Here is a 16,089-nt window from a genome sequence, read left to right as displayed (position 1 = left end):
TATAGACAATTTTTTGTTGTCTGAACATTTTTCTTCACGAATTATTGAGTGTAATTTTTATACATTTAATATCCAAATGTTCAAAGAATGATTAAACTTGGAATTTAGGCTATGTTTTGTTCGACATAAATTGATTCTGGAAAATATTTTCCGCATTTACAAGTGTTAGGGTGACAGAAATAATTGGTCTACGTTTTCATTTTTTGTAAACTATTTTCCGCCTCACCCAAGATTAAATGGCAAGTTGGCAGCATACATTATGATATCAGAAACAGAGTCCAACAGATTTGTTACAAAGAATTATCATTGCCTCATATGACCAATGGGTTCATTATATGTAGTACAACATAGATGACCGATTACATCTTTGTTTTAATTTGTCCACAATGCTAACTGCAGAACATGATAAATAGTTCACAGCCATGGCTTGCTACTGCCTTTGATAGAGACTGCTTTAATACCCCACAGTCTCTTCCACTCCATAATTCATGGCACAAACAGGAACTCAAGTTTTTACCAGGAAGTACCTTAGCCATGTCGGATGTCATTGCAGTTATTTCTCTCTGATCAGTGTTTACATTGAAAAATGCAAGATATACTTCTCCTAGAAAGCATGGAAGAATAATCATTAGAAAGCGTTAAGAATATCATTACTATTATTATTATTATTTTATAATTCGTTAAAAATCATTAAAAAAAACGTGAAGAATAGAATTATGCAATTTTTATTTTTTGAAAATAATCTTTGCACTTGGGCAAAGCAGAGCTATGAGGCACAACAAATTAGAGTTCTTTGTTGGTTGGGGAATCGTACCATCTCTTCCAGTTGCAATCCAAGAACGAGCTCCATTAGTAACATAAGGAAACTGTACAAACAATTAAATAACATGTTATGTTGCTATTTAGACAATGCTTTTTTTTCCTAAGACTACAAAAGATTAGATGGGTACACATGCCTCCATGTTGTTTGAGCTAAAGGAATTTATCTCCAACACAATCTCATTTGTTATGAGGTCGTATGTGGCGTTGTCAAGGTTTCTCACATCTCCTCCAAACATGAGAGGAGACTTAGCCATAGACCACAAAGTCACCTGTGAAAATAAGAAAGATAAGGTCAAAATAGAGTGCTTAATTATTCCAATTTTCAATGGTTACAGAGAAAGTTGGATCCGCAGTTTAAATTAATAAAATAATTTGATATTTCACAATTATGTAATAAGCTCACAGCAAATAAAATGAAATTTCACTTCTTATCTCAATGCAGTCATATGAATGATAATATATGACATAAAAATAAAAATAATAAATTATAGATATCATGGTAAGGCAGGGCTCGACTGAGGTGTGATACTTGCTATTTTAAGGCATTTTGTGTCACTCGGGAGAATATCGAAGATACATCTCATCCGGTGCAATAGGTTCACTGGCACGATTCCCTTAGGATGCAATAGCCTAGTCACACATGCTGTGTTCTCCATGAATTTGCACTACTCCCAAGAGAAAAAGCTCCACCACAATAATACATCCTTCTTTGTTCACAAAAAGTCTATAAAAAAAAACCCCATTCTATACATGTTTTCTCATTTTATCATTTTTACACATTTGTGTGTACACATATAGGACTTTGAAGTTCACCTCTCTAGAATGGTAAAACTCCCTTTTTATAGGTATAGAAAACATGTAAGTTATAAATATCAATTTAATGACAATATAATGGAGATATAAGTTACAAAAACATAATAAATTTTTTTAATAACCATTTGAAATTAATAGATAGAATACTCATAATAAATTATAAGTTGTAAATGTAAATATTTATTTATTTGTATTAATAAAACACACCAACAGATAACTAACTTCTTTGTTTTGATATAAATACCTGAGATTTTTGCTCATCTGGAGTAAGGTTAGTTGTTCTGTGTGGACCTTCATTTGACTCTAAAATATTTGAAAAAAATATAGTTAACAATAGTTAATTGGGACTTTTGAAAATTTCTAATTAACTATCCAATGATTTGTCATAGATATATAACATATTTCAACTAAAGAAGCAGGTTGGAGAACTTATTGCCATGCCACTTGGTCTAGACAGACAATGTAGAAGTCAGTTAGCAGAATTGGAATGGCAAGTTCTTTGTTTTTGAAGATTGAAATTGAAGTGATGCATATTTGAGTGCATGACTAATGGACCCATTTGTCACTTGAAACTGCTTGGTCAAGAACCCCTAAATGTAACAGTAAAATCACTTAAACAACAACTAGGTTCATTGATTTACCTAATAGTACTCTGTCCCTCCCAGTGGCAGGGCTAGAAATTTTTTTGGGAGTTAAATTGAACAATAATTTATAAATCCACAAAATAATACACATATATTCTTAAAAAAGAAGTAATGTACATATATGTATAATTTATACTTAAAACATGTCTTTTAAAATAATTTATTCTAGATGCCAAAAAAGAAGAAGATTTATTCTACATATCATTTTCTCAAATATAAGAAAATTTCATCAAGTTATTTTTATATAATTGAAGGACAAATAATATTTTCTTTCATTAAATCGTGTATAATTATGCTTCAAAATTTAAAATTATATTAATCACAATTAATATTCTTTAAACACTTTTTTAGATATGCTAGGATTTAAAACTTATAGAGTCCGTTCTATAATAATTGTTATTTCTCATCAAGCTAAGACATTCATTAGTTTCATTTTTTCTTAGGTTGGATTTGAATCCAAGTTTCCTATTTAACCACAAGAAACTTTACTCATTAAGCTAATTGGGATTACATTATTTAAAAATTATAAATCAATGTTTTTATTAAATAAATTAAATATCACACATTAAAAGTTAAAAATAGGAAAACATAAAAGTATACAAATCAATTAATTTTAATAAATGTTATTTTATATGTCTTGATGTATATAATGTATAATAAGGGAAACATAATAATGACAATACTAAATAAAAAAAATTATTTTATTTATAGATGAGAAAGTAGGTCATGTCCCAAAATTTTTATCATAAAATCATAGCATGTTTCTTCTAATAAAAAATAAAAAATAAAAATTCATGTCTTCGTGTATCCTAAACTTTTCTAAACACAAAATTAAAGAGAATTTTTGGTAGAAAAGAAAAGAAGTTTTTATTAATAAGATTTACTTATATATTTTTGGAACTATATGCTCTTTTGCTGTTAAATCAAAGGCTAAAATGCAAATTACATCCTTTAAGTTTAACTGAAATTTATTTCATTCATCTAATTTTACTTTCGTTCAATTAAATCCTTTGAATTTCAAATTTATTCAATTCAAGTCTCTTGTCTTATTCCGTTAAAAAATATTGTTGTTAAGTATGCCATCAACTAATGAGAAAAAAAATTTTGAAAAAAATATCAAATAAAAAATCTATAAAATATTTTTATTAATTTCACAAATTTTTTTATGTGAAAATAATATTTTTTTAATGAAATTTTTTTAACAAAATTAGACAAAATGCTTGAATTGAGTAGATTTGAAACTTAAAGGATTCAATTAAATGAGAATAAAGTTAGAGGATTAAAATGAATTTTAGTCAAACTTAAAAGGTGAAATTTACATTTTTTTCTAAATCTACTGAGTTATATATGACAAAAAATAATAATTAAATGTTAAAAGAAAGAAGAAAGAAGGCAAATCCGGGGGCCAATTAAGAAAAAATTGTATATGTACTTGACATTAAAAAAAAAAAAAAATGCTAAATTCTTCATTAAATGTATAAAGGAAAAGTAAAAAGAAAATTCTTATAACCTGGATCAGTCAGCCATCCTAGTGGTAGCATATCCAAGTCAGGCCATGACTTCCCCTTCAAACCTGTAGCTCCTATCATATTAGCTGCAGCAAAATCCCTAACCAAAAAAAAAAAAAAATTGCTTTTCAGTATTCTATAATGATTGATCAAAAAGGAATTAAATGGAAAAGAAATCATCTATCAATCAATTAAAATATATATTAAAAAAGAAGAAGCAAAGACATCATGTGAGAGAGAGCATTAGGTTCTACTAAGTGACACATTCCTTAAGGCTCTCTTATTTAGGCTTCCACCTCATCAAAATTTGTATTTATGTCAAATTTTTAGTTCATTGAATGTGTCAATGGTGTAAATATGCATACTAATTATCTATAGGTGTGCACTAATTATATATAGGTATGCACCATATATAACAGTATTTTATATGCCTATCATTTTAAAATTTTATTTCAAATAGCAAAAAATCTCGTGGGAAACCATTTAGTTCTGCCATGTAGATCTTTGTTAGAATAATTTTTCATTTAGCTTTTCACCTCTAATTCTTATTTCTTAACATATTTTGGGTTATAATAAAATTCTATTAATAGGATATTACTATTTCACCGAGTGTTTAACCTATCATTTTCATACTTTAATAATATAAATGTGACATCATAATTTTTCTATGATATTTTTATAAGTCAAAACATTAACATGATATTACAAAAACTTTAAGTTAACTCCAATGCATTGAAGAAACAAAAACTATGAAACACCACATAATAACTAATTTCTAATTTACATGACATTTAATTACTCTTATTTTGGGTTTGTTTGGATACCGCTTATTGTTGAAAACTAAAAATTGAAAATACTATAGTAAAATCATTTTTAAATGTGTGAATAGTGCTGTGGGACCCAATTTTAAAGCTATTTTTGTTGAAAAAAGTACTTGTGAGTCCCGTGAACAGTGCACGGGACCCACCAGTTTTCAGCAAAAAGCTAGAACGCACAGAAGACGTGCGTTCCAAACACACACTCTATAATTTAAATTCTTCATCCCCTTAATTAATTTTGTATTACATCATTAATTTAACAAAAACCTCTTCATGTTATCATAACATTACTTCATGTTATTACTTTAAAATATTTTGAACATTTTATATAACCTTCTCACATAGCAATTTATAGCATTATCCGTGCATTGTGCGAGCCCATTGCTAGTAATGATTAAAGTGTAACTTAAACTCCAAAAATCTTGAACAAAAATAGAACTGCCTTTTCACCTTGAAACATCGAAATGTGGCACAAGATTTTCCCATGAATCCCAATCATCCCCAGTTATCCTGTACATGTTCACTAATCCACTCACATCCTTGGCCATTGCTGGGGTTGCACGGGTTCCAGGAGACAAAGAATACAATATGGGGTGGTCAAGTTGCTTCAAAACCTGGGCAAAGGCGCACCATTTAATAAATCAACCGCATATGTTTTGAATAAAATATTGTATTCCACAACTTTTGTTATATTTTTTATATGAAAAACTGTGACTAGCTGAATATCACTTTCATATAGGCCCATTATTTATTCTTTATTGAGAAATGCTAAAAACACCCTAGCATATATTTAGAACCCCATAAACCAATTTTATGGCTTAATCACTTTTAATCCGAAACTACCATTTAGTTCAATGTCAGTGATTAATCAAATTTCATATTGTAAGCATGTGCAAATATGAACTAAAGCATACAAAGAGCAATATGAAAATGCAGAAATAAAGCAAACCAACGCTAAACACAAGGAAATGTTTAGGAAGAGGAAAACCTGAGCACCTAGCGGAAAAAATCTCTCCCCAACCACACCATTAGAAATTGTCCATTATATGAATAGTTGTAGTACAAGTTATAAGACTATGAACCTTCCAAACTCATATTCCCCTATATACTTGAGTCTCCTAAGCTCCACCTAGCAACTAGCTTCACGAAACCCTATCTTCAACTAGCTTCCTAGAGACACCACTATTGAGCCACCAACAAAAAGCCACCAATAGGATTGGATATGTGATAGCACCCTAAGTTTCTAAACTTTCAACACATAACTCACAAAACTTAGTAGATGGTGAAGGAAATTTAGGCAACAAAATTTCTCTCAAATGTATGGCAATGGTGAGAGAAATGGAGAAGAGCGGATGAGAGTATTTTCAGCTTTTAGGCAAAGGTTCTCTCTTTCTTTACAAGGTGGATGGAATGAAATGAGGTCTCTCATAAAGTTTATGGTCAGATTCCACTCTCTAGCCACGTTCAGCATGCACATAAATAGACAATCTTCATCAATTTCTTCCATGTGTCACTCATGAGCAAGGTAGATCGCATGCTGGACACAAAATGTAGCTTTGGAGTTTCTCAAAAAAAAGCTTTGGCCACTGTTTGACTAAGCTCAACTACTCACTATCCAAATACAGTTCCCCCCCCCCCCCCCCCAAAAAAAAAAAAAAAAAGAAAGAAAGGAAAAATACATAATTTGTGTGTTTGGACTAGCTTAATTATAAGCTAGTTTTTTTTTTTTTTTTTTTTTTTTTTTTTTTTTTTTTTTTACAACATTTTTAAACCTCGTTTTTATTACTTTTTTTTTTTTTTTTAACTTTTTCAAATTACAAATATATTTTAAGATACTTTCAATAAAAAAACTAAATAAATTGTTCTCAAATCAACAAAAAATTTTATCATTGAATTAAGCTAACATTAATTTGAAAAACATGAATTTATTAACATCAGCCACATTAAAATTGTTGCGCAAAAGTTGTGTACAGTAACGTAGAGAGAGAGAGAGAGAGAGAGGTATGCATCTTACCTCTGACACAACGCTTATTTCATCTATATCCAAGTCACCACCAAACACACAGTCATGTTTCACTACAAGAAAATATAAACAATCGATGTCAAACTTAAAACGTGGAAAATGGAGTTTGAGTTGCCAATCAGGTGACTGTCCAATTGAATTTGTTGTGATCAAGAGATTGTATATAAGGTTACGGCATGCACAAATCAAAATTTTTAAGTTTCTGCATGCATAAACTCATGGGATTTCAAGAACACCCTAACTAATATGTTGTAGCTAGCAATGTAAAGAGAGGAAGGACAACTTTCCAATAACAACGGTCAAATTAATTACCCAAATCAACACCCCACTCAGCATACTGTGTATAGAGTGACCTCAAGAAGGCAGCTCCTGCTCTCGCCGTGGTATTTACGCTCATGAAACCATGTGGCATCCATGAACATGGCCTTTCCTTAATCCCTATATCTTGTGCAGTCCACTTTTTGCGACCCTCTTCAAAAGCCTCTCCCTGATAAAAATAAATATATCAAAACATAAGCTTATGCAATTATTACTGTTGCTAACTATTCTTGACACTTTGTTTTTGCTATTTGCATTACATGTTCCAATGACATTGTTCATATTTCTGAGGATTAAACTTTAAATTGAGTGTGCTTGCTTGTTCTTTCATAAAGTAACTATAAATAAATGAAAAATGCTCTGACAATACCGTTTTTGTGTCCAATATGAGGGTGTTTGCGTTCACTGCTTGTGTACTTATTCCACTCATAACATGAATCCCAAACTTCAAACCCATGCTATGCACCTTATTGGCTACTTCAGTGAACCCATTTCCATTTACAGAGGAAGGCCACCGATCTGGGTCAGGGACCATCCTCCCCCATTCGTCAATTACATCAAATCCTGAAGAGTCAGCGTCAGCACCCTCCACCTTTCTCCGATACCATAGATAATCCACCACAACATACTACATTGCAGAGATAAACTGTAAGTATTTACTCGAAAGTATTAGAATGAATATTTTGGCGATTTGTGATTGTGGGATAGAAAATTTGTATCTGTAGTCTTCCTACCTCATATCCACTAGAAAGTAGACGATCAGATATGAATTGAGCACTATCCAAGAACTCTTTTTCAGAAATGGTCCAGCTAAAGGAATCATAGGAGTTCCAACCTCTAGGTGGGGAGCTCGCATATTGTGCTTCCACATATAGCCTTGACACAATTCAAATAGATGGTTCAACGAAGACATAACAAAATGATACGAATCATAAAAAATACTACACTCATAAATTCCTCTTAGCCTACTTTATTTGCTTTTTTATCTTATACATAGTGAACCCTTTCCAAAGTTTTTAAGACTAAGGCTTTTGTGGAGTCTAGCTAGGTTGATAGATCATGCACTAATCTTTACCAGTATCATGAAATTTGTACAAAGAAACTAATTTTGCGTTGGAAACGTATTGAGAGTAAAAGAGACCAACATTCGGTGAGAATGCTGCTCAATCTAATATGCAAGAAAATTCATTCTCCAAAATGTTAAGCAAAGAATACCTAAATAATTGATTGTATATCTATACAGGAGCAACTCCACATTGAAGCCAGGGTGGTCACAGGACCACCCTAACCCCTTTTATTTTTTATTTTTTATTTTATAAATTTATTTATTTATTTATTTTTTAAGAAACAAACACATACACACATGCACAAAAGAGAGAAAAAATTACTAGAACCACCATTGCATCTATAGCACATAATTTAGCAAATAGCAAATACAGAGTCCCACCAAAACCCTTACCAAAGCCTTTATTATTACCACTCTGAAGTTCCTAAAAATGGTTAACTTGCCAAGAATCTTGAAATTCAACTAGTGGACACCTTTGGTATTTTTATTTTTTTTTAATTTTTTTATGGAGACATCCAGAGTTCAAATCTCTCATCTCCAACTATCAAATTTTCAACCAAAAAAATAGTTAAACTTACTCTAGTCATTAATTTAGGAGAAACATGTAGGAGAAAATGATTAATCAATTTAGACAGTTATAAAATCGCATGTTATCTTTATCTTCAAAGCTGGGCAGTAGATCATTATAATTAAATGCGAATGCAATGCAATGATGGGAGAATTAGGAAAGATAATAATATAATATAATATAATAGAACTAGAAGAAAAAAGAAGAAGAAGGAGCACCTTGTTGTATTTAGAAGAATGAATAGAAAATAGAGAGAGGCGAAGACGATAACAATGATATTCATCATAATGGATGGTTTTAAGTTTTCATGAATTGAATACTTGCTAATTGGGAGTTGGAACTTGGGACATCAATGGTGTTGATCTATGTCACGCATTTGACGATAATAATAGGAGTGATCGAATAGTTTCACAGCTCAAAAGTATCTGTATTTGGAACAGATAATTTTCCTTAATTATCATCCTTAACTGTTAAAAAATTAAATGAATAAAAAATCTAAAATATACAAATTTTAAATATAGAATAATAAAGAATATATAATTAAATAAAATCTAAATATAGGTTGATGAGTCAAAAAAATAATGAAACCGTCACTAGAACATTGATGAGCCTAAAATGCGTTACGCATTCATTACAAGCATTTATGACAAAGAGTAATGGACGGAGCAACGGACGGAACAACAGTAACAAAGGAGCTTTGTATACCAAAGCATCCGTCTGTGATGCACTAGTCGGTGTATATTTTCTTAGCTTGAGTCTTATTGAAGGTATTCATCAGAGATGAATCCAATATTATCATCCATCTACACTGACGAGGAACTTAACTACGGATTTTTTGCATCATCATAGGTCTTACAGCAAGTCTTTTGGAATTTAGCCAAATCAAGGCAAAATACAAAACCCAGCAATTCCCATTATTACCATATCTTGCTATAGTCAACCATCATCTAGGAAAACAATCTCACAATATCCTCCAAGCAATTACGCCCTTGATACCAAATTTGGTCTTTGCCATAATTATTAGAGCTAATTTTTTTTAGGAACAGTTATTAGAGCTATTTAAGGAAGCAATCACATGATCTATTATAATCTCTCTTTTATTACAATTTGACTTTTGGTTGACGTCACAATATTTTGTCATATAAGCTTTTGAGAGCTTATAATTTTGCACATCATTATTCTATTATATACTTTTTAATTGGTTTTGAATTCTATTCTATTTTTTAACCCTACATTAAAATCTTAACAATTCATATTTTTTTAAGGGTTTGGCTTATCCCCAGTACTTTTTTAACTGGAGGTCTCCTTTTGTTTTAAATACACAATAAGAAGCGGTAGTGGGTTTTAATATTTACCTTTTATTTAGTTAGTGGGTGATGTGACGATTTCTCATTAAAACAAAAGGAGATTCTAGTTAAAAAAATACAATAGATAAAGTCAAACTTTTTTTTTAAAAAAATAGTAGATTCTATACTTTCATAGACAAGCACAACAATAATAAATGCCTAATACTATTTTTTTTTAGAAACAATAAATGCGTAATTAATTTTAGAATAGAAGTTTCTATATACAAATTCAATCATAATAAAATTAAATAACTACCAATAATTATTTATAAACTCTAGGTGTTTTAGTCATTGATATATGTCTTTATTTGTGTGTTGTTTGAAATCAAGAAGTTATTTTGTTTACTTGTAATTTTCCCACACATGCGGTTATGCATTTTGTTTAGTGTTTCAAGAAATATACAAGTTGATTCAATTGAGCTGCTGTCTACACTTGCAACTGATGGATAGTAGTTAGGATTGAATTTTTGTTTATGAGCATTATTTTGTAAAGGGCTTTTCATTTTGTAAACTTTGAGCTTCTAAGTTGTGTTTTGTCACGGATTGCCAAAGGGGGAGTTTGTTAGGTTCTAAAGTTTAGGACTTTACGTATTTAGAACTCTAATTTGTAATGTTGGCAAACCATGATCAAAACAATGTGTTTAGAAGTGTTTAAAGCTAGCTCAAAGTTGTATGTCAATGTAAAGTTGGAATCGAGTGTAAAGCAGAAAGCATTGTGGCTTTCGACCTGGCTCGATCGATCGAAGCTTAGGCTCGACCGATTGAACGTCGGGCATATTGCTTTTCTGCAGAATTTTCCAACTCAGCCCTAGTTGTTTTAAAACGTTTTTAGGGTTTCTTATTTGTCCTAAGTATAAAAGGCAAACCCTAACCATGTTTTAGTGTTGCTCATATTGCGGTTTGTGTAAATTTCTTGTGAGATTTAAAGGAGCTTTCCTTTACACAAACTTAGGGTTTTCAAGGAGGAGATATTCTCTACACCTTGATGATCAAAACAATTGCTGCCATTAAAGCTTAAAGAATACACAAGCGGGGGTGCTTGTAGCTGGTGGGAATCCAAAGAAAGAAGGAGTCCGTGGATTCGGAGCTTGTACGTGGTCGTGTCAGTAAGTTTGACTGGTTGGTAGCATTAGAAAGTCGAGCGGGGGTGCTTGTAAGTCCTTTTGTATGAACTTCGATTCTTTCTGATAGTGGATTCAAGTTTACCTTGAGGATAGCTAGGTCAAATCCTCCCCAGGTTTTTACCGGTTTGGTTTCTTGGGTGATCATATCATTGTCTTATTTATTTTCCGCTGCTTTGGATGATTTGATCTTTATTATTGTGATAACCTAGACTTGTTTAATTGGACTAAGTAACAACTTGACTAATTACCTAGGTTTAATCAATTGTTTAAGGGGTCTAAAAACTGTCAAGCAGTAACAAAATCACTTATCAATGTATATAATTTCTCAAAAATTTTGCACAATTCTATACATATAATATTGTTAAGCTCTTGGTAATTCAGAATTTGTAAAGGAAATAGAAGTAGGGAAGAAGAGAACAGTTACTTCGAGGGCAACCAACCTCCTGAGTTTTAGAGAATTAAAGAGAGAGATGAGAACAAACTTGATTGAATTTTTGGATAATACTTAATGCCTTCCTTAACAGGTTATATATATACAAGTGCTCAAAGCATTGTTCATCCAAAACTAACTAACTAACTGAACAGCTCAGCTTCTCTAACCGTTCTATACATTTTTTTTTTTTTTTTGTGTGGTTAAACTAGGAGTATATTAAAACAGAAAAACTAGCCAACAGCATACAGATCAGCACCACGTTTGACCAAGTACATACCAGAACCATCAAAATCTATCCTACTTCTAATGTCCTCAGGTGGACAAGAAAAACTACTTTCCTGCTCAGCACCCAACTTAGCAAGGCCATCTGCATAGCCATTAGCTTGGCGATAAATATGGTGAACTTGGACCTGCTCAAACCTGGTCATGAGAAGGCGACAGTCATCTAAAATGGGAGAAAGGATATTATTCTCATAGTTCACCTTGTGAAGAATATCAACAACCACTTTAGCATCTAATTCAACTATTAGAGAGGAGATATTTAAATTGCAGCACAAAGAGAGTCCATCCCGTAGACCCTATAACTCCGCTTCAAAACCGCTAGCTAGCTTGATCTTCCTTGCAAAACCAACCACCCAATTGCCTCTTTCATCCCGCACAATATCACCACAGCCTGCTACACCCGGATTGCCCATAACAACCCCATCCGTGTTCAGTTTAGTCCAGCCGCTTGGTGGTTTCTCTCGTCGAACCAACATGCTTGTTCTGGCATTAGAAGCTTTAGAAGGCGAATAGCAATATAGAAATTCCGTTGCTTGGTTAATTATCTCAGTAGCTAGCCTTGGATTTGTCGGCTTCCCATTGAAAATGTAGTTGTTCCTGCTCTTCCATATATGCCAAATAGCAAAAGAAAAGAGCAGCTTCTAGGGAGGGTGCCCATCAGTGATACTCCCACACAACTTCCCATTTAAATTCATCCAGTCCGTTAACTCTGACCGCCAAAAGCCATGGTTACTGTCCTGCACTCCTAGTTGTCTCCAAATACTCTGAACCCGAGGGCAGTCCCTTAAGGCATGGAGAATGGATTCAGCACCCTCGTGATATATAGCACACTGGTTATCGCTGCCCATCCCTCGCCCTACAAGGCAATCCTTCACACCAATACTGTTATGTGCACATTTCCAAAGAAAAAATTGAATACGAGGAAGCGTCTTTAGCTTCCAAATCCAATCTGCATTGAAGGCCATACTTGTATCGTCTCCCATTGCTATCCCATACGCGCTTTTCAAATCAAAAATATCCTTAGGATTATCCACCCATGCTATTCTATCACAACCTCTTCCTAGATGGGAAATTGGGATAGCTTGGAGCATTAACTTGCAGTCCAAAGGAAAATCAAAAGGCAGCTTGCTCCGGTTCCACCTCGAATCTTGGATCACATCCTTGATTTCAAGCGCCGAAGCTTCTTGAGTTAAAGGTTCTCGGATTAATTGTCGAATGGGACCTTTTTTTGTCCAATTTCCATTCCAAAAGCTAATCTTGCTATCCCTACCAACCGTCCATCTACTTCCCTTCATAAAGACCTCCCTTCCCTTTTTAATGGTTGCCCAAATCCTTGAGCTAGGAAGACCATCAGCATTTCTCGAAATCTGCCTTCTCCTAGTACAGTACTTCGCTTCAATCACTTTTGCCCATAAAGCGTCTTTTTCATTATGCATTCTCCAATTCAATTTGGCAAGGAGGGCAATGTTCCTCCCCCTGGCTGTTTGCAGCCCAAGACCCCCTCTATCCTTTGGTTTGGTCACTTTGTGCCACCCAACCCAATGGATCTTTCTAGTTGCCTCCGAAGTACCCCACAAAAAATTCTTGCTCACTTTATCCAACCCATCCAGCACCTTTCCCAGAAGGTGGGCACACTGCATGATATAGGCTGGAATTGTTGCTAAAGAGGCTTGAATGAGAACATTTCGACCAGCCATAGAGAGCAAATTTGCCTTCCAGCTAGTTAGCTTTTGCTTAACTCTATCAAGGACAAAGTTGTAGTCTTGAGAAGAAGATCCGGGATGCTTGATAGGGATACCCAGATATTTGCCTAGATTCGAGGTAGAGACAAACCCCAAAACATCACAAAGAGTCCCCTTGGTAGCATCATCCACATTTGGAGAAAAGAACACTCTAGACTTAGCTTCACTTATAGTTTGCCCTGACACACCACAGAAGACATCAAGAACTTCTCTAATGGCCGCACCATTAGCATAGTCCGCTTTAGCAAACAACACTAAGTCATCGGCAAAGAGTAAATGGGAGGCTCTAACTGGCTGCCACTCCTTCAAGCTACACTTTTCTTCAATTAATTGACCAAGAAAATCCATACAGAGGATAAAAAGATACGGGGATAAGGGGTCCCCTTGCCTAATCCCTTTCGAAGGATAAATTGGGTCTAAAGCTTCTCCATTCACCATAATGGATGTTGACACAGATGAGACACAGCTTATTATGATGTCAATGAGATCTTTTGGAATATTTGCTCTAGTTAACATTACTCTAATAAAATTCCACTCGAACTTGTCATACGCCTTCTCCAAGTCAATTTTTAGAGCCATGTACCCCATACTCCCTCTCTTTCTACCAATGGTGTGAATGACTTCCTGAGCTATAATTGCATTATCAATACCCTTCCTCCTCGGCAAAAAAGCTGTTTGCAGAGGGGAAATCAGCTTCTCTAAATAAGGTCTTAGTCTAGTCACTATGATTTTAGTCACTAACTTGTACACTGAATGCATAGGCTTATGGGTCTATAGTTTCCCAGAGTTTCTGGGCCTTGGTTTTTGGGAATGAGGGCAATAAGAGTTTGATTCAAGTAACTTGGCATTCTTCTTTCTGTAAAATTTTTTTTTACCTCATCCGTCACTGATCTTCCCACTGTCAACCAAAATCTTTGATAAAAACCCGCATGAAGCCCATCCGGCCCAGGGGCTTTAAAGGCCTTCAAGGACCACAGAGCTTATTTAACCTCTGCATCCGATACCCCCCCACTAATATTGGCCTTTTCCTCCTCTGTAAGACTAGCTTGCCATTGGGTGGAGTAGGCCTCTGACCGAGAAACACTAGATAGAGAAGTTGTGTAAATATCATTGAATCCATTTCTAATAAAAGCCTTAACTTCCGCCTCCTCATAAATCCACTCCCCCATTGCATCTTTGATGGCCAAGATCTGATTTCGCTTCCTTCGAATCAGCGTTGAGGCATGATAAAAACCTGTATTTCGCTCCCCTTGAATCATCCAGTTGACTCGCGACTTCATTGTCCACAGCTCCTCCTCTTGCCTCAGAATCAGATCAAGCTCCTTTAGTAAATCTTGCTCGAGATTAAGAAGAAAAGATGACGGCTTAACTGACACTGCTCGCTGAATACCGTTCAATCTAGCCTTTATATTCTTATTTTTAGCAAAAATGTTTCCAAAATGAACCTTGTTCCAAAGGCCAGCATCTTTGGTGAACTTTTCTACAACTTCAGCAAGGCTATGAGTTTGCTCCCAAGCCTGTGAGACGACCTTCGGAAAAGTGAGGTCTGTCAACCAGCAAGTTTGAAACTTAAAAAGCCTTTTCCTTGCTCCTCGGGATGCAGGGGTTAATTCAAGAAGAACTGGACAATGATCAGAGTGACATCTTGTGAGGTGGACAACTTTAGCTTCAGGAAATAATAGACACCAATTCGGATTGACAAAGAACCTGTCTATCCTCTCTTGGATAAGGGCTTGCACTTCCCTTTTGTTAGTCCAAGTAAAACGAGGCCCAGAGAAGCCAATATCCATCATGTTACAGTTATCTAGACAATCTTTGAAATGAAGGGATCTATTAATACTAACAGCCCTACCCCCAAATTTGTCATCGTCTAACAAGGGTTCATTAAAATTAGTCGCCAAAACCCAAGGCATATTATGCAACTCTGCTACTTTATTTAAATTATCCCACAATATGTGTCTTTCGGCACTCTTAGGACTAGCAGCTGTAAATAACCAACAAGAGTCAGAATTCATTACCTTGATGATGGTGTGAATCTCTTGCTCTGTGTTGGCTAATGAGGTGACTTCCACTCTATCAGAATTCCATAGCATCCATAGACCGCCTGCATACCCAACAGTATTCGTGTGGATTGCATTATCAAATGGCAGCCTACCCGAAATCTCCCTAGCTCTCTCACCTCCAACTTTTGTCTCCATTAGGACTAGAATAGCCGGATTATGATTGTGCACCAGCTCCCGAACATGGGTTTGGAAGGAAGGCTTTAAAGCACCCCTGCAGTTCCATATTATTATGTTCATGATCATGATTATTTGATGTGGGAAGAGACACTCAACACAAGATGGCAGCACCATCACTTCCATCCTCCAATTCCATATGCTCCACTTCAACATCTCCTTCAGCAGCCCCTCTCCTAGACACAGAGTCAGAATTTGTTGAAGTGCAACCACTTCCATTCCCAATGACAGCACAAGCCGATTGAGCATAAGCTTGTTCCCCATGAGCGAAAAAAACATTGGACCCCATCCCTTCATTCTCCGTTCTGGTAACCTCTCCCACATGTTCACTTTGCATAAAGTTGG

General features: G+C 34.4%; 2 protein-coding genes across 2 annotated transcripts; both read right to left on the bottom strand.

Moving 5' to 3' along the window:
* Positions 1-315: 315 nt before the first annotated feature.
* LOC115981132 (alpha-galactosidase-like) lies at positions 316-8,863 on the bottom strand. Its single transcript, XM_031103313.1, has 11 exons — positions 8,799-8,863; positions 7,681-7,822; positions 7,317-7,574; positions 6,941-7,115; positions 6,620-6,681; positions 5,056-5,219; positions 3,790-3,887; positions 1,880-1,938; positions 957-1,091; positions 815-866; positions 316-604 (listed from the first exon to the last, which is right to left on the bottom strand). Exons 1-11 carry the CDS (start codon positions 8,861-8,863, stop codon positions 390-392), a joined length of 1,425 nt encoding a protein of 474 aa, XP_030959173.1. The 3' UTR covers positions 316-389.
* Positions 8,864-14,487: 5,624 nt separating this feature from the next.
* On the bottom strand, positions 14,488-15,813 carry LOC115981130. Its single transcript, XM_031103312.1, has one exon. It carries the CDS (start codon positions 15,811-15,813, stop codon positions 14,488-14,490), a length of 1,326 nt encoding a protein of 441 aa, XP_030959172.1.
* Positions 15,814-16,089: the final 276 nt, after the last annotated feature.

Source organism: Quercus lobata, chromosome 3 (assembly GCF_001633185.2).
Source record: "Quercus lobata isolate SW786 chromosome 3, ValleyOak3.0 Primary Assembly, whole genome shotgun sequence".
Taxonomy (NCBI): Eukaryota; Viridiplantae; Streptophyta; class Magnoliopsida; order Fagales; family Fagaceae; genus Quercus; species Quercus lobata.
This window is presented reverse-complemented; position numbering and strand designations above follow the sequence as displayed.

What these genes read in the sequence shown, in the direction of transcription:
- LOC115981132 (XM_031103313.1), bottom strand. Translation starts at nt 8,863, where the DNA reads ATGAATATCATTGTTATCGTCTTCGCCTCTCTCTATTTTCTATTCATT. An exon ending in ATTCTTCTAAATACAACAAG is followed by an intron (nt 7,823 to 8,798) that starts GTGCTCCTTCTT and finishes AATTGTGTCAAG; the next exon opens with GCTATATGTGGAAGCACAAT. An exon ending in AAATAAGCGTTGTGTCAGAG is followed by an intron (nt 5,220 to 6,619) that starts GTAAGATGCATA and finishes GCCTTTGCCCAG; the next exon opens with GTTTTGAAGCAACTTGACCA.
- LOC115981130 (XM_031103312.1), bottom strand. Translation starts at nt 15,813, where the DNA reads ATGATCATGAACATAATAATATGGAACTGCAGGGGTGCTTTAAAGCCT.